The sequence below is a fragment of the Mastigoproctus giganteus genome, chromosome 6, assembly GCF_048544385.1.
Source record: "Mastigoproctus giganteus isolate SK-2022 chromosome 6, ASM4854438v1, whole genome shotgun sequence".
Lineage (NCBI taxonomy): Eukaryota > Metazoa > Arthropoda > Arachnida > Uropygi > Thelyphonidae > Mastigoproctus > Mastigoproctus giganteus.
The window spans coordinates 17,024,743-17,044,077 of record NC_143580.1 but is presented as its reverse complement, the minus strand read 5'-3'; the positions used below and the strand labels follow the sequence as shown (position 1 = coordinate 17,044,077).

The window sequence follows — 19,335 nt, the reverse complement described above, 5'->3', positions numbered from 1 at the left end:
CTGGAATAAATAAATTATCAAAAATTAAATCTTTAGGTTTATAAGAAAAATGGAGCTACAGATGGAAGCAATGGCAAAGACCACATTAAAATGAAATGAGAAAATATTTTGGGATAACAAATATCCAATAAAGATAAAGGCAACTTAATTTAATATATGGGCAACTGAAATAAAGAAATGAGGGAGATTAGTTAAATAGATATTCAAGACAAAAATGAATGGTAATAGGCCTAATACAGTCCAAGAATGTGGGGCCATGGTGTCAAGCAAACTTAGAGGAACTTAGAGGAACCTTATCAAACTTACTTTGATAAGGGCTAAAAATCTTTGAGAAAATAGAACATGGAGTAAAATAATGAAGGCTTGTGTTCCAAAGACTGATCTGAATTCTGATGATATCTATAGCCATTCCCCACCCAACCTCAGATACAATAAACTTTGGCAGAACTTTTCTTTTAGCCAGCAAGTTAATTACTAGAATAAGTTACTCCATGGGTGGCTGAGGCTAACAGCTTAGGGAAATTAAAAGATCAGCTGGGATAGGTACTCTGTTAGTAGGGAGTCAAACAGGTAGTTTATTTTATTTTATTATTTATTTTTTTTTTTTTTCCCTTTGGCACAGCAAGAGCTCCAGGCTTCCTTGCACATATGGCTAATAATAATACTACAATAACAAATCCTCTTGTTCCTTCTAGTATTTTAGTATCGTGCTCAGAAATGCCTTCTATTTCATTTCATTTATGAAAAGATGTGAAATGAGCACCTGCATCTTTCACATTACATCCACACAAATGTTGGATACAACAATTTGGTTTAGAAAGAAATACAAAAACTCATCCCTTATATAGTATAAGGAATGAATATTAAGAAACAATGGGACATTAAATACAATTATTAGAAGCAATGAGAGAAAAATCTTATAATTGTAATTTATTATTTTATAATTAATTTTTACAATATTTAATCAGAGTTAAATACCTGAGTGGAGATTCTGTGCTAGTTGTTCTCTCTGTGGATCCCTTGTTTTCTGAGTAATTATAAGTGTTCCTCCTAGGAATACCACTGAATGCTGATTTTGCTGTGCCTGCACTAACAGAACCTGTTGTCTGTGGTCCTTTTCGTATAGAACTAAGGGCTTTGGAGGGACTGCTACCACTAGATAAGGACTGAGTTCCTGAAAATAAGTAGTCTATAATAAGAAAATGATACCTGAAAATTATACAAATAAATTTTATTCCTCAGATTTTTCAATGCATATCAAAAGCTCAGCTCAGCTCAGCTCAGATCAGAGATATATAAAAATCTCTTAGATATTCCAACTGGTAGAAAGAAAAAAAAAAAAAAAATTAATGTTACTCTACTGGTAACAGATGTGTGGTGCTTTTTACTCGCCAATTAGAGGTGTTTTTTTTTTTTTTTTTTTTTTTAATGGGAAAAATGTGGAAAGTTGTTAAAATGAGAAACTTTAAAAGTTGTATTCTTAATTTTTATACTATACACACACAAAAAAAAGGGAGATATTTATTTCCCAACTAATTGTACAACCAAAACTTTGCATCACAAGCATAAAAAAGATGGAAACTGAAGACAACACCATGTTTTAACATACATGGTGCCAAAAAGAATTTTCTATAGGCTAAACCTTAACAATTAAAAAATAATTAATGATGGAGACCAAAAGTGTCATGCTGGAGGGATATACTTGTGTGATTCTAATAGTTGTTTAAATTAATAAGTTTTTATTTATTTATTTTTTGGTATGTCAATGTCAAACAATAGGGTACCAAATAGATATCAAAACCTGAAATCTGGTCAACATTTTTCAGACTCAAAACATCTGAACCAATTCTGCCCATTCAATTTCTTTCAATGGATTTACATAATTTATCCTAAATTGTTCCTCACTGCTTGAACTTTGTGATTTTTCCATCCCCACCCTTCCACTCATTCTTCTACCATACCCTACATCCATCAATTTTCTGTTATTTCATCCTGCAAACGCTGTATTTATGATGAAATAATCCAGATAAAACATACAATTGGTATGGGTCCAATATGAAAGAGCCCATTGCACAGGAACTCCTTTCCTTGTGGGATGCAACTAATTCCAGGATGTCAGCATCTTTCCATAATCCCTTTGCAGCCTTTCAAGCCACTTACATTCAGAATGGTGTTGGTTGTTCCAGGGATTCTTGGTACATCAACTACTTTGTCGTAGCATGCCTGTTCATATGGTGCCAAATGCAATCTTCCTAAAGTGTACTATGTGCACAAGTGTGATCGGAGATCTGCATGTTATGTGAGCTGAAAACACTGAATTGCTCATGGAAGAACCTCACTACATCTGCCTGCAAGGGACCAAAAATTTAATATGCCACGCAAAGGCATAACATGGAATGGTGAATAAACTGAAACTAGAAAAACTCTTCCCACATAAAATAGCAAGATTTTAGTTTATTAAAATAATACTTGAATGATTGATTACCTAAGCCTAGTACAATCAAAATACCAAAAATTTGGCTACTAGGTTATATTTTTGAATTCATTTTTGATTCTTGTCATCAGACCAAAGGAATAAAAAGGGAGACTATAGAATTCTCAATCTGCAAAATAAATGAAAATATACCGAAACAAAAAATATTGAAGACATCATAGCCAAACATCAGAATCTAGAGTGAATATACTGCAATACTCATTCCACCATCATCTAGAAGAAGACAAAAAATCTTTTAATCACCACAATGATAATATCAGATCTATTTCTAAGAAGGCTGTCATGGGATTTCAAAGACTTCCCCCACATGAGAATCATATTTCAAATTTCTTGATTCCTTGTGTTCATAGGTCTGGTCTCAGCAGGGAGAATTCCCTCTCCCCCATAGTGGTGGAAACATTTCCAATTTTGAAACTTCATTACTGGAGGAAGTTATGATTTGCTCCTAAATTTTTGGAAAAGATATGCCACCAATATTATTGTCGTATAATACCGGTAATGAATCTGAATTACAAAAAACTGTTTAAACGGTGTTAAAAAGCTCCCCCTCCCTTGACACAGCTTCAAAATGGAAATAGAACAAAGCCACTTAGTGCAGCTTCAAAGTTCTTCCAACCAGGTCTGAAGACATCTTAAAATTAGTTTATTGAAATCCACAGACCCAGTTTTTTTTCTGAATAAGAGATTATTCCATTTCTCATTAACCTGGGTAAGTGTTTGAGAGATTACATATGAGATACAAGCCAAAAGTTTCTGGACTGGCCATGTGGAGTGCTAACCACATGTAGCATAGTAGTGCACCATTAAATATTGCATTACACAAGCTTCACATAACAAAGAATAATGCCATTATCCCATGTTCTTGTTTTGCAATGTACATTACCACAGCACACCTGATGGTTAACAATTAAAAATAAGCAGAAATTTGCAAAATTAAAAAATCCAATTTTAATGTAGTTTTATTTATTAATTTTTTTTTTGTAAAAAGAAAAAGACTGAGGAAAAAATAAGTTTTTGCAAAAAGAGATGGGGTTAAATCAAATAAGAAAGATTGGCCCTCTGTCATTAATTCTGCTGCTAACTCTCTGGAATTAATTCCAGAGAGCACAGTTAGCAGCTGTGCATCATTAACTGAATACTTCACATTCAAGAACCTTCAAGGAAGCATATTTTATTAAATGTTTCAGTCAAACAGGAAAACGGCATTCATTTCAAGAAAGAGTACTTTAATTTATTCAAAGACAAAGTCATATCTAAAATAAAAAATTTAAATCCATAAGAAATGAATAAAAAAACTGTCCCATAATCACAATATTCCACCATTACCCAGGAACAAACCAATTCCACTTGTACAAAAATCATAAATCCCAGATTCAATCCAATAAGCATAATTTAAGTAGACCCAGTGAATTCCCTCATCACTAATTTGTCTTTCACATCTTCGAAAATCCATTTAATTAAATAACTTTACTTCACATTCCACAGACTGCGATGAAAGAGCCGATTATGTCAAGGGGCACCTTGTATACTATCTGTAGATCCATAGGTGTCTCGATAATTTTAGACCTCATCTGGCCACTGATGTTTCAAACGTCCATTAAGCTTATAAATAGTCAATTGTATTAATCTTTTAAACAATCATTCAGCACTGTATATAGATAACATTAATCTTAAAATCATAGCTTGGTTTTGTTTGTTGATTTCACAGCTCATCAGCACCTTAAGCAATACTGCATAACAATATTATATCTATATGCTAACAGGCTGATTTACATGTCGTGCAAGCTGAAAAAAAGTGAAATTACCCACAAAAGAAACCTGAATCCCCCTTCCTTAGAATAGCTAAGAATGGCTACAGCTACAAATGAAGAAACCTTCAAGAATCCTTTCAATCTCCAACAGGATTTCACAAAGCAAGTGACAAATTGTAAAACCACTACAATATCACAGAAGAACAAACTCTGCAGACACCTACATGTTAAAGCAATATGCTATTCATCTGGACTTTAATTAGAACAGACATATGTTAACTACTTCTGCAAGTTTTCAAATATTTTTGTATTGCAGAAACTTAAACATCCAGCAACACTGGGACTTAACCCTATCAAGATTTCTGAAATTAATATTGTATGGTTCTATTAGTAGTAAAGTACACAACTAACTACAGGTAGTTCCTGACTTTGCGCGCTCGTAAAGCGAAAACTCATAAAGCAGGGATTTATTACCAATAGACAATGTTAAAAACAGGGGTTACGTTCTCAACAATGAAATTAGTTAGCTAATTAATTTATCTTTAAACAATGATTGATTTATCCAAAGAAATAAAAATATAGCCTGTAAAATCAAGCAAATTATAATTTAAAGAAATTATATATGACTTACAAATGTTAAAAAATATTTATTCATCATCATCGACTAAATGCACACTCACTGATTGCTAATTGTTGAGTCAGCACTCGTTGGTTTGTTCCACAAGGAGTCATCTTCAATGTTTCAAGAGGCATTTGTTTCCAAGATAACCACTTCTCTTTTCTTTAAAAATTTCACAATAGCATGCATATGCATTTTTTAGCAGCACACACAAATTGCAACTAACTAACACGATACGTGCAAGTGAGATTGTATCTAACATGATTTGCATGGAGTAACGAGTTTACAAAGTATAAAAAAAAACGGAATGAAGAGCAGATTCGGAAAATTTATGTTTATGATTGAAGATTGCAGTGAAGGGGAAGCACATTTCACCATAATATAAAAACCCACACAATTCCAGCTATAGGTATTTTTGCAAATGCAATGACAGAGTTTACTACCCATTTATAATTGATTGCACTAATAGAAAGGCCTAATAAACCTGAAAGTGAAAATTGTTTTTATTGTTTTATGGTTGTGACCTCCAGAAATTTGCTTTAGAAAAATATCACAAAGCTGTTCAAAATTGATTCTTATAACGGAACATATGATAATGATGAAAGTGTAGTGCATTTTAATTGATTTGAATTGGTAACTAATACAATTTACATTATAAAAATTACCTTTTAGAGAGGTAAACAGCTTAGTTATATAGCGTAAATTTCAACTTCCGAGATCTTGGAACGAATAACTAAAAAACAATGTGTTAATGGGTTCACGTTACAATATTTTCACGATACGATAGTGTCTCTGGAATGGATTAATATCGTAAAGGCGGGGTTCACTGTGTTGTATAGCTACACGTGGTTTAAAATGCGGTATTTATGAATGTTTAACATTCATTTTTTGCAATTAATGTTCATATTTTAAATTTTGTTGATACTTGGGGGGAAAAAACTCGTAAACCCGGGAACTCTTAAAGCGAAAACTCGTAAAGCGGGAACTGATTTTTGACTGGAATTTGGGGCTGGTCACTCACACACTAGCAAGGCTTTTGTGGATTTATTGGATGATTGTTTTCTACATCAGCATGTTCGGGAGGCAACTAGAGGGAGTAATACTCTTGATTTGATTATCAGTAGTGATTCTTCATGCATTAAGAATCTGCAGGTAAATGAACCACTAGGTGGCAGTGATCACAGTGTGCTGAAGTGGGATTTACTCAAAGAGGTAACTACCAGTAGGGGTAAAGGGAAGGGTTATTGCTTTTGTAAAGGCGACTACGATGGACTGAGACAGTATTTAAATTCTATACAGTGGGACCAACTGATGATGTTACCAACAGCAATTCAAAATGGGAAACATTCAAAGAACTTATCTTGGAAGCTACTAGGCTTTACATACCAACTAAGAAATATTGTTCAAGGTTTAGGCCTAAGTGGATGTCAGATGAACTAATGAGACATATGGCAGAGAAGAAAAATGGATGGGATACATACAAATTAACACGTGACACAGAAGCCTATGATAGATACAAGTTAATCTGTAGCCAAGTTACAAAGGAGGTTAGGCAGGCGAAGGCAGATTACGAGAAATCTTTGGCAAGGGATGCAAAGAAAAACAGCAAAGAGTTCTTTATTTATGTAAACTCTAGAAGGAAGGGGATGAATCAGATTGGTCCACTTGATATTGATGGGTCAACTGTTGATGATCCTGCTCAGGTAGCTAACAAACTAAATGAATATTTTGCATCGACATTCACACATGAGGAGTTATTCAGCGAGGGGAATGCCAGAGGTGTATTCAACTCTGGCAGTAAGCTAGAGAATCTTGTAATAACTGAGAGTAAAGTGGAGGAGAAATTGTTGAAGATAAACACAAGAAAGGCACCTGGGGTGGATGGGATCTATCCGGTTATATTAAAGGAGGCAGCAAAGGAAGTAAGCAATCCCATAACCATAATTATGAGAGCTTCCTTGGACTCAGGGGAAGTACCCAGGGACTGGAGATGTGCAAATGTGACCCCAATTCACAAAGGAAAATCAAAGGGCATCACAAGTAATTATAGACCTGTTAGTTTAACTTCTGTTCCCGGAAAATTAATGAAGGCACTGGTTAAAGAAGCACTGCAGGATCATCTAGACAAGACTTCAGTTATAGCTTGGACACAGCATGGTTTTGTTAAGGGGAAGTCTTGCCTGACCAATTTGATTGGATACTATGATGCAGTCACAAAAGAACTGGATGCCCGGAATAACTTTGATATTATATACTTGGATCTTAGAAAGGCTTTTGATACTGTTGCACATGGAAGACTGTTGCACAAATTGGAGGAGTGTGGCACTGGAGGCAAATTGCTGCTATGGATAAAGGGGTGGTTGAGGGGGAGAAGACAGAGAGTGGTAATCAATGGACACTGCTCATCGTGGACTAATGTTATTAGTGGAGTCCCTCAGGGTTCAGTATTGGGTCCATTATTGTTTTCTGTATTTATAAATAATATTGATGATGGTATATCAAGCTTAATGTCCAAGTTTGCAGACGATACGAAGGTTAGCAGGGTTGTCAAGGACACTACTGATACTATGCTACTGCAACAGGATCTGGAAAGGTTGAGCAGATGGGCTGAGAGGTGGCAAATGAAGTTTAACATTGACAAATGTAAAGTACTACATATGGGAAACAGCAACCCCAGAGCAATGTATCAACTCTGTGGTACTACACTGACAGTGGTAGAGAATGAAAGGGACCTGGGGGTGGTTGTGCAGGCAGATATGAAGTTTTCTGAGCAGTGCAGACGGGCTGCAAGAGTAGCTCATGGTGTATTGTCAATGATATATAGGAATATTTCTAGCAGGGATAAGGAGGTGATTATTCACTTGTATAAGGCAATGGTAAGGCCACACCTAGAGTACTGTATACAGGTCTGGAGGCCTCATTTCAAGAAGGATGTAGAGCTGCTGGAACGAGTACAGAGAAGGGCAACAAGATTGGTGAATGGAACAAAGGGGTGCTCTTACGAAGAAAGGCTTAAGTTTTGCAAATTACAGTGTCTGGAGACTAGGCACCAGCGAGGTGATCTGATAGAGGTATATAAAGTCTTGAATGGTTTGAGCATGCTCAATGCTAATGGGATTCTTCCTCTTGCTCAGAATAATCACCTGAGAGGGGAAAAAAATTCAAATTGAGGAAAGACAGATGTAGGATAGACGTGAGAAAATTTGCCTTTAGCCAGCTGGTGGTTGGTTGGTGGAACAGACTTCCATCCCTTGTCGTGGAAGTTGATAGCCTAAATACGTTTAAGGCTCAGCTGGACAGGTATTTCGAACGAACAGAGGGGTGAAGTGGAAGTGGTTATTTTTATTTATTCATTTATTATTATTTTATTTTTTATTTTTGGCTGATGCTGCATAAGCTTGCTTTCTTGCATCAAATGCCTCTACTAATACTAATGCTAACTGCCTGTATTGTAAAAAGATTATGCAAATATTTCAAAAGAATAGTAAATCAACATTGCCACTCAGCAATTATAGCATCTCTCTCTCTCTCTCTCTCAAGAAAATTTCATGAGCTTTAAAGCTACAAAAAACTTGGGTTTTAAGTGTGTTAAGTTAAAAAAAAAAAAAAAACTGGTGCAATTGGAATTTTATTAATAATTAATGCAACTGCATAAGCAAGCATTTTTTATTGTTTAACTTTTAAATTTAAGACAAAATATAATGCTGACAAAGTTGCAGAAGTATTTCCCACTTAATCATTGAGTAAACAAGCAAGAGAAATGCATAATGAACTTTCAGCATTATTCTTAAAGTAAAAATTTAGAGACATGCAGAGTCTAATTCACACTGGAAAATATATTGCTTTAGAAAGTTAATAGAAAGTTGTTGTTATTTGGTTTTTAGGAGCATTAGCAACTAAGGCCATATTGCTCTGGGGATATGCGGTGGACATTCCCTGACCTTGCTGCATCCTCTGTATTTGGTGGTCATGGGCTCGAACCCCAGTCTAATCAAGAAGAGTGTGCTACGCACTGCTGCTCCTGCTCACCTGGCTACGGAGGTGCCCGCTAATGGAAAGTCTCCCATGGTCGTTAATAATTTAAGATATCTAAAACAATAGCACTTGGAGTACAGGGCTTTTGGGTATTTACAGCCCCTGCCCTCAAAACTGGTGGATTTTTGAGATTTTCTGTGATATAAGAATTCATGTAAGATAAATAATTGATTAATCAGTGGGGAGCTGTATGGGGAATATTTTAAAACAATTTTTTTCTTGTCAGTTTCTATTAAAAATTTAATAAGTGTATTGATAGGAGACAAATGTGCCACAAAGCTGGCCTTCATATATATATATATATATATATATTCCAGAGACACACACACACCCCCACCCACCCACAGGTAGCCCTCATTTTGCACCGATTCGCAATAGCGCCGATCACTAACCACAACGCCATTTTTATTTATTTTATTTTTTTATTTTTGCAATTTCTTTATAAATTGAAAGTTTAAAATTGTCAGACAAAATTTATCAGCATCATACTGTGCTATGTATCGTGCACTGTTCACATGATTTAGGACAATCTGAGCCAATCAGCAATTAGTGCATTTGTATCAGAGACGAGAAAGATTCCTGCCCTCAAAGTAATCATTCGTGGATGTGGGTAGTAAAGGTCCATGCAGTGAAGCATTCAGTTGGTTAGTTGTTGTTTTGCTATTTACACGTGTTGGAAATTTATTACCCTAACATTTTTTTTTATTAATTATGTATGTGTATTTTTTTTATAAGTAATTCTATTAATAAATTAAATAATAATGATAGTGACAGCAGTGTGCATTTTTTTTCAATCGTGTTATAAAGTTTTTAATTTAATAGAATAAAGACACACGATGTCTGGTAAAACTAGTTAATTGAATCCTAGTGCAATATTCGGAGGATGGAATCTGGTGAAAGCCACCCTAATGTGTGTAGGGCTATGAATATGCCTCCATCGACTATTACTACAACTATGAAGTATGATAATAAAATAAAACAATCGATGCAAAGTGGTAGGTAAAATTTTTGGTGCCCGGAATCTAATCCTGTGATTTCCAATTGACTCCATTATATAAATGGTTCCATTTATGCCTGTCCCCCCAGGAACCTAACCCCGACATAAATCGAGGGCTACCTGTATATGAAAACCTCAAACACGAAAATGTTTAAAACTTACAGTACTTGAGGATAAATGGGCCTGTTGTACTGGAATCCATAGTGATATGAAATAATGATAACGTATATATCCAGTAAAAATATCTTCCATTATAAATAAATACTTTGGAGCTTTCAAGGCTGAATGTGCTTCTTTATCAATAAATAGAATGGAAACTTTAGAGATAAAAATTATTTTAACAGACACAGAGTTGTGCGTGCAGTGAGGCGTGCGAGGGCACGAGGTAGGCCATTCAACCATTAAACTGGTGTTCGTTGTTGCTGCATGGATGTGCGTAGTTTTGCCTCCAGCGCTCATCTAGACTTAAAACAGTTGCCTCCAAGATGGTGTGTAGTCTCATGCCTTTGCAGCGGTTCATGGATCTTGAATTACACAATATATTAAGTAATTCTAACCAGAGGCGGTGGCGAAAGTGTCAGGACTGGTCAATTACTTCATAGTCTCGCTTGGGATTGAGGTCATGGTGGGTCGACCAGTCCATGATTGCGGACTGGTCGGTCTCAGCAAGGTGAATCGATCTGTCGTGTTTTGCGAGGCAGTCTTGAAGTCATCTCGAGGTCTCTCCTATGCAGCAGCTGTCAAAATCTTTGCAGGCTATGCGGTATACTACACCACTGCATAAGAGAGGGGTGACATGAGTCGTTATGTTGGAAACTAGAGAACGTAAGTTTCTACCAGGCAGCTGCATGCATTTTATATGGTATTCTTGGACGATTTTTGAAATCCGGCCTGACATGCCTGGAGAGTAGAGAATGTAGGTGGTAGGTACATGTCCTGAGTTGATGGCGGTCTCGGGTGGACTGTGATCTGCGCTTGTAATAAGCATTTGTCCAATATGTGGGTTGGGTAGCCACAACTGATCAAGTCTGTCCTCACTCTGGAAATCTCGTTGCACCTACATTCCCTACTATCCAGGCATGTCGGGCCAGATCTCAAAATTCCTCCAAGAATACCACATAAAATGCATGCAGCTGCCTGGTAGAAACTTACATTCTCTAGTTTCCAACGTAAAGACTCCAGTCACCCCTCTCTTATGCAGTGGTGTAGTATACCATATAGCCTGCAAAGATGTGACAGCTGCTACATAGGAGAGACCCCGAGACGTCTTCAAGATCCCCCTTGCAGAGACCGACCAGTCCGCAATCACGGAACACTTCTGGTCGACCCACCACGACCTCAATCCCAAGCGGGACTATGAAGTAATTTACCAGTCCCGACACTTTGCCACTGCCTCTGGTTAGAGTCACTTAATATATTGTGTAATTCGAGAGCCATGAACCGCTGCAAAGGCATGAGACTACACCCCATCTAAGAGGCAACTGTTTTAAGTCTAGATAAGTGCTGGAGGCAAAACTACGCACGTCCATGCAGCAATAATGAGCACCAGTTTAATGGTTGAAGGGCCTACCTCGTGCTTCGCACACCTCACAGCATGCAAAACTCTGTCCGTTAAAATAATTTTTATCTCTAAAGTTTCCATTATATTTGTTGATAAAGAGGCACATTGAGCCCTGAAAGCTCCAAAGTATTAATTTATAATTAAAGATATTTTTACTGGATATATACATTATCATTATTTCATATTACAGTACTTATTAGCATTCATGGGTTAAAGGCTGAAAAAAAAAAGATACTTGTTGGCATTAGACTTGGATTGTAGATTGTAATTTTTGAGAAATTACAACCTACAATCCAAGGAAGGTTGTTCCAGAGAACATAAGATGAAAAGGTAAACGAAAAAGAAAAGTTGGTCCTGTGTTGGATAATGAATGGATACTGACTGGTTGCAACATGTGGCTGAATTAGTTTGGAAGAGCGTGGGGGAATTATAGGTACCAATTCAGAAGAACAATGTCCTTAGAAATATCTATAGAAAAGGCATACAGCAGAAACTGAATGTCTATTAGGAAGATTGGAATGGCTTTATAAGAGATGAGTCATTAATTAAACTGACTGCCTCTTTCGAATAGAATTTAGAAGTTTGAGAGATTCTAGGGGCACCACTCCAGACGTGGAAATAATATATTTCATAGTAGGGTGGATTTCAGATTAGTACTAAGTGAGTAGTTCTTTAGAAGGGAAGTGAAACTGAGAGCAAAACAAAAGAAAATCCAGTTATTTTTGGTGAAGATGAAGTAACATTTGTGATGTGCTTATACTGAGAGAGAGAGAATATTGAAAATACTGCAATTACACTGAAAACATCAACAGAAAAACTTATGCAATTAGTGTTTCAAGAGGTCACTGTTTCTTGTTGTTAGGACCTTAAGAGAGGTTCCTGGTTTGAAAGAGGCTTGAGTTCCAGCAGTTCAAACCTCTTTGAACAAGGAGCCTCTCTAAAGATCCTGACAATGAGAAACAATGACTTTTTGAAACACCGTCAAATTTGAAATGTTTCTACTGACATTTTCAACAAAACAACTTAAATCTTTCATGTGGTATATCATAAGATGACCAACAATTCACACAAGATGACCAACCATGTAACATCCCTCTTCCAATTAATTAATGAAGCTAAGTTTTCTTCACCTTCATTGGCGAAATACTTGGAGATCACCATTTAAGGAATTGGTAGCAGATATCAGAAAAGCTAAGCTATTTGTGCAGGGCATATTTTCTCAAACTGGCAAAATGTAGTGTGCTATCATCAGCAAAACTACAGATATGATTTCCAGTCAATGGAAGAATAAATATACAAGGAAAAAAAGGGTGGAAGAAGGAACACAAGCATTAGCAGAGAAGTCTGAAGACAGACTGTCACTAATCACTTTCAATGAATGGTCAAAAAGAAAACTAGATATCCAATAGAAAAAAACAGTTGGAAATTCATTAGATGGGAGGTTGTTTGTAAAACCTTTATGCCAAAACAATTAAAAGACAGATTTGTGAAAAATAACTGCTTGAGTTTCACCAAATTTTTCCTGTGAATTCATCCCAAGATGAGTAATATAAACCCATGCACTGCCATTAGATTGATACTCACAGAATCATATTTGTGGTCATGAAGCAAGTTTAATAATATAAGAGTTGGCAGTGGATTTCTCCATTACTTTGGAAAGAACAGAGTTAAGTGCAACAGAATGATAACTGGAAGGGAAGGATGTCACCCCTTTAAGGAATGGCTGGATATGAACAAATTTCTAAGAGTGTAAAAATGGTGACACAGAATGAGAGCAAGCTCAGAAGCACATGTTTTAAGAACTAGTGAAGAAATGCTACCAGGAACTGAAACTTTCTTGGCATCAAGGTTGTTCAGAATTCTTCTAACTTCTTTCTGCCAGAAGGACATGGGAGACACTGAGTGAAGGTGTATTGGGTATGATAGAAGTTGATTTACCAAGATTATTAATACAAGAGTTAGCAGAAAAGATATGGGACAAGTGGAGTCCCAACATGCTAAGCCAATTATTGCTACAAATTAATAGGAGAAGCCTTGATTGCTACTTTCAGGCAGAAATTAACAAATAAAACATTAAGTCAAAAATCATACCTGTAAAGACTTAATTTAGGAAGTTTGGTAATGTAATTAATAAAAAATTCTGATTTTCTTAAAAGCTAAGGTGATAATAAAACTGAAGTCATTTTCATGTTCGGCACTCAAAAACAAATAGGGAAACCTAATAACATACTGGGGGGGGGGGGGGGAGAAGGTTCAAGTTTGTTGTCTGTTGTAATTAACAAATACCAAATTTTTAAAATTTACATAATCACAATAAACATTTAGGTATAATTTAAAGTACCATAAATAAATAAACATGTATAAATGAAAATGTCAAAAATATGTAAGTACTGCTACATTACAACTACGATAATATAAAATTCAACATCTTCAGTATTATTACCTGTAGAAGTATCTAAAGATGGCATAACTGTGGGGGAAGTCTTGACTGTGCGAGGAGTAGACAGGGTGGGAGAAGCAGTGGACACTGTTACCCCTTCCTTTGTGGTAGGAGTGTCCACTGTGTTCTGTCTTTTATATGTAGTAGAAGGTGTCCCATGTCCTGGACCTGTGCTTGATGTGGTGTGGTTACCTACAGCATTACAGCAAGTGAAAAGCAACATAAGCTTCCAACCCAAAAAGCAACCAAAACAAGCAAACGCAAAAATATAATACTACGTGCTTTATTTCTAACGACTAGTACTGATGGCATATTTAAGTATCATGCTTTGGCAGTGCACTTTGCTTTTTCTGGAGGCTGAATGTCCAAAAAAATCCTAAATATTCAAGAAAGGCAGCAAAGCATCATTTAATACCTCAAGAAATAAAGCCAAAAAGAATGAGCTGCTCACAGAACTTACAAATGACAACCCACCAAAGTTTATATCATGGTTAAATTTCTACATGTATATTAATATAGTCCTTTCCCTTTCAAATGTTTTCTTTCTGGTATTTAAGCAACATGTTAAAAGTAACTCAGTTTCTAATATGTACTGTTTGGGGCCTACAAAATACATTAGTGGATCCTTACCTCACATGACAAAATCTGTGAATTCCCATTCAGGAACACCCGAGTAAGTGTTCCAGATATGCAAATTAGCTTCTGCATTTCTTACTTAACAAATCATAGCATCAGTATGATTAGCTTATAGGAAATTATAAACTTTCTCCAAAAAAAAAAAAAAAAAAGGTTTGGAGAAAAAATTATGCTCAGTTGTCAGCCATAATTCCATTCATGTGCTTACCTTGACAGTTATTTCTTTCACATGTATGGACTGTTTGTTTTCTAGTGAGAAAAATCATGTACGAAATTATCTTTGGTAATCCAAATCAACAAATAATGGACAAAATCATTTCTTTAAGAGGTTTGTTATACATATATGAAGAAAATATTAGTTGTTGGATATTCACATTCTAGCTTTCCTTTTTCAAGGTTTTAAAGAAATAAAGACTATATTTTGCACTAATAATGATGGAATTAATTTTTAAATTTACAAATATGCAACAAAAATAAAGAATTTCTGTACCTGTTTTTGTGGTGGTATTTATTTTATGAATCAGATTACTCCTGGGGGATTACTCCATAAGTAACCCATATTACATTACAACCTTGAACCATGATGAAAACCTTCATAAACTAAATAACACCAAAAAACAGGAAAGAAATTTGTTACTTTTTGTAACAAGTAATCTCTCATTTTAGTGGTTTTGAAGAACCAGCTTCAAAGAACACTATAAGTGGGAAAGCATTATAAGTATAATACCCCCACCCCCAATTCACAGGATTGATGGTAGCAGAAGTAAAGAGCACTAAGCGGGATGTGTATTAAGCAGTAATGTTATAACAGGAGTTAATATCTTTTGTATAATTTTGCATATTTCCAAATTTAAATATTTCGATTCCATTAATGACCTCTTTAGAGCACAAAATTTGGCCTACCTTCTCTTGGTAAACAGGAAAGTAGACCAAAACTTTAAAACAAATGTTCACAATTAAGACATTCCAGAAGTCTAGATGCAAATCTTATCTTGTGTGTGGAGAAACAAGGAAATTGTCCATGATATCATGCTCCTTTGAGCATTCTTACCTTTGCATTTTACATTCATATCTTTCCAATGGACATTCTGCTTCAAAAATTACCTACACACAAATAGTTCTAAGTAACAATTCTCAAATGCACAGCTTGAATTTATGCTATATATATCCGATAATTCAAAATAAAACAACATAAAACATAAGCCATATGTTTATGTTTTATGTTGTTTTATTTTGAATTATCGGATATATCTGGGCTTCTTGTGGAGGAGGTGCATTCTGCTGCCTCTAATGATAGCTTAATATTTATTTATTTATTTTCTTATTTTATGTTAACTTTTAAGCCATTATTTATATATATATATTAATCTAAATAAATGAGAGTTTACAAATGTTGAAATATATATATACAGTTGTGCCCCCATATCCGCTGATTCGGTATCTGCTGATTCAGTTACCTGCAGTTAACCACGAAAAAAAAAAAAAAAAAAACTTAACAAGTACTACTCGCATGTCCAATACGATGCTTCCCTTTATTTTTTATGATGTTGATTTTAAATCGAATAGCTTCCCTTTATTTTTTTACAATGTCGCATATGGTTTAGTCACCAACATTATAATGGTTCTTTAGAGATTTAACAGATGCACCATTTTCGATTTGGAGAAAAATTGAAAAATTTGTGAAAATTGTTTAATTTGAAAGCATTTTGCCTCTTGCATTTTGCCCATCATTTTCGCGATTTCTAAACAAAAAAAAAAAAAAAGTTACTATAAAAAAAAAAATTCCAACATCCCTGACATAAATAACGAAACAAAATTTGTCCTTTTGCAGTGTGACGGAACACAACAATCGACGCAATGCACTAGATAAAACTAGATATTTGACAGATATTTATTTAAAGTATACCCAGTAAAATAAAATAAAATAAAATATTTCCAGAAGCTTTCGGAACTCGTGTCCCTTTCTCAACTGACAGAATTTTTAAATACATTACAAGCAAACTGTGGCACGTTACTCATTCGTCATTGTTGTAGCACGGACGTGTGCTGCCTTGCGCCAGTGATCATCCATCAATAAAACGGTTGTCTCCAGGATTGGATGTATACGCATGCCTTTCTGGCGATTTAATGCCTTAGGGTTGTTCATTATGTTTAGTGACTCTAGCCATAGGCGGTGGCGAAAGTGTCGCGCGTGGTCCACTATCTCAAAGTCGCGCTTGGGGTCAAGATCGTGGTTGGTAGCCCAAAAATGTTCTGCAAGCGCGGACTGGTCAGTTTCGGCAAGCCGGATTGCTCTGTCGTGTTCCGTGAGGCGATCCTGGAGACGTCTCGATGTCTCACCTACCGCGCTTGCAGAACATTTTTGGGCTACCAACCACGATCTTGACCCCAAGCGCGACTTTGAGATAGTGGACCACGCGCGACACTTTCGCCACCGCCTATGGCTAGAGTCACTAAACATAATGAACAACCCTAAGGCATTAAATCGCCAGAAAGGCATGCGTATACATCCAATCCTGGAGACAACCGTTTTATTGATGGATGATCACTGGCGCAAGGCAGCACACGTCCGTGCTACAACAATGACGAATGAGTAACGTGCCACAGTTTGCTTGTAATGTATTTAAAAATTCTGTCAGTTGAGAAAGGGACACGAGTTCCGAAAGCTTCTGGAAATATTTTATTTTATTTTATTTTACTGGGTATACTTTAAATAAATATCTGTTAAACTATGGACCCCAGTACTCCAGGCCCATTTGTCACTACTAGATATTTGGTCTCTCTTTTTTTTTTTTTTGTTTTGAGTGGTAGGTGTGAAGGCAGCGGTGGTTGCAAGATAATAGGTACACTAATCTCCCAACGACGACTTATAAGGCTGGTTCTTGTCACTTATTTACAATTTGCAAAATATCCATTTCATACCTATTAAGAAATACTGTTCAAAGTTTAGGCCTAAATGGTTGTCAAATGAACTTATGAGACTTGTGGCAGAGAAGAAAAATGCATGGGATGCATATAAATTATCAGGCGACACAGAAGCCTATGGCAGATTACGAGAAATCTTTGGCAAAGGATGCTAAGAAAAACAGCAAGGATTTCTTTACTTATATAAACTCTAAAAGAGAGGGGATGAATCAAATTGGTCCACTTGATATCGATTGTTCAACTGTTGATGATCCTGCTCAGATAGCAAACAAACTGAATGAGTATTTTGCATCTACATTCACACATGAGAAATTATTAAGGAAGAAAAATGCCAGAAGGTTATCAAATTGTAGTAGGGTGCGTAATGATTTTGTAATAACTGAGAGCAAAGTGGAGGAGAAACTGTTGAAGTTAAACATAAGAAAGGCACCTGGGGTGGATGAGATCTATCCAGTAATATTAAAGGAGGCAGCAAAGGAACTAAGCAAACCCTTAGCCATAATTATGAGAGCATCCTTAGACTCATGGGAGGTCCCAATGATCTGGAGATGTGCAAATGTATCCCCAATTCACAAAGGGGATCGAAGGGTAACAAGAGTAATTACAGACCAGTTAGTTTAATTTCTATTCCAAGTAAACTAATGGAGTCATTGGTTAAAGATGTTTGCTGGATCATCTAGACAAGACTGCAGCAATAATTCAGACACAGCATGGGTTTGTTAAGGGACAGTCTTGTCTGACATTTTTGATTGGATACTATGATGTGGCTAGAAAAGAACTGGATGCAAAAAATAATTTTGGTATCATACACTTGGATTGCAGGAAAGCTTTTCACACCGTTGCATATGGAAGACTACTTTACAAATTGGAGCAGAATGGTATTAAGGGTAAGTTGCTAAAATGGATAAAAGAGTGGTTGAGTGAGGAGAAGACAGAAGGTGTAATCAATGGGTGCTGCTCTTCATGGACTAATGTGGAGTTCCATAGGATTTGGTGTTGGGCCCACTGTTGTTTTGTACATTTATCAATGATATTGATGAGGGTATATCAGGCTTAGTGTCAAAGTTTGCAGATGATACAAAGATTGGCAGGGTTGTTAATGACAGTAGTGACAGTGTGCTACTGCAACATGTTCTAATTTCACTTTTCCACTTTTCAACCCAAATTTGGGCAGATGGGTTGAAAAGTGGCAACTGAAGTTTAACATTGACAAATGCAAAATACTGCATATGGGTAGAAGTAACCCCAGAGGAATGTACCAACTGTGTGGTACTACACTTAGGGTGGTAGAAAATGAAAAATATCTGGGAGTAATTGTGCAATCAGATATGAAGTTTTCTGAGCAATGCAGACAGGCTGCAAGAGCAGGTCATGGGTTTTGTCAATGATATACAGGAATTTTACTAGCAGGGAAAAAGGAGGTGATTATCCCCTTGTATAAAGGCAAAGGTCAGGCCAAGCCTTGAGTACTGCATACAGGTCTGGAGGCCTCATTTTAGGAAAGATGTAGATTTGATTGAGCATGTACAGAGAAGGGCAACAAGATTGGTGAGGGGAATCCTCTCATCAAGAGAGAGAGAGAGGCCTAAGTTTTGCAAATTGCAGTGGCTAGTGACTAGGCACCTGCAAGGTGATCTGATTGAGGTGTATAAGGCCTTGAATGGATTGAGCACACTGAATTCTGATGGGATTCTTACACTTGCTCAGATTACAAACCTAAGGGGGCATAAAATCAAACTGAGGAAAGACAGTTGTAGAATAGATGTGCAGAAATTTGCCTTTAGCCAACGGGTGGTTAATTGCTGGAACAAACTTCCATCTGTCATTGTGGAAGTTGATGGCTTAAATAAATTTAAGGAGAAACTGCACAAATATTT

At 36.2% G+C, this 19,335-nt stretch overlaps 1 protein-coding gene across 10 annotated transcripts in view; it reads right to left on the bottom strand.

Annotated features, from left to right (window-relative positions):
• The window catches only part of LOC150084011 (serine/threonine-protein kinase MARK1), a 343,303-nt gene that overhangs the window by 68,934 nt on the left and 255,034 nt on the right, over positions 1-19,335 (bottom strand). For 9 of the 10 annotated variants that reach the window (XM_090375845.1, XM_090375847.1, XM_090375850.1 and 6 more), the window contains 2 exons: positions 13,901-14,089; positions 979-1,174 (listed from right to left, as the gene is read on the bottom strand). In XM_090375845.1, the coding sequence (XP_090231971.1) occupies positions 979-1,174; positions 13,901-14,089 (385 nt within the window). The remainder of the gene's footprint in view (positions 1-978; positions 1,175-13,900; positions 14,090-19,335) is intronic. The other variant, XM_090375856.1, reaches the window with a different exon arrangement.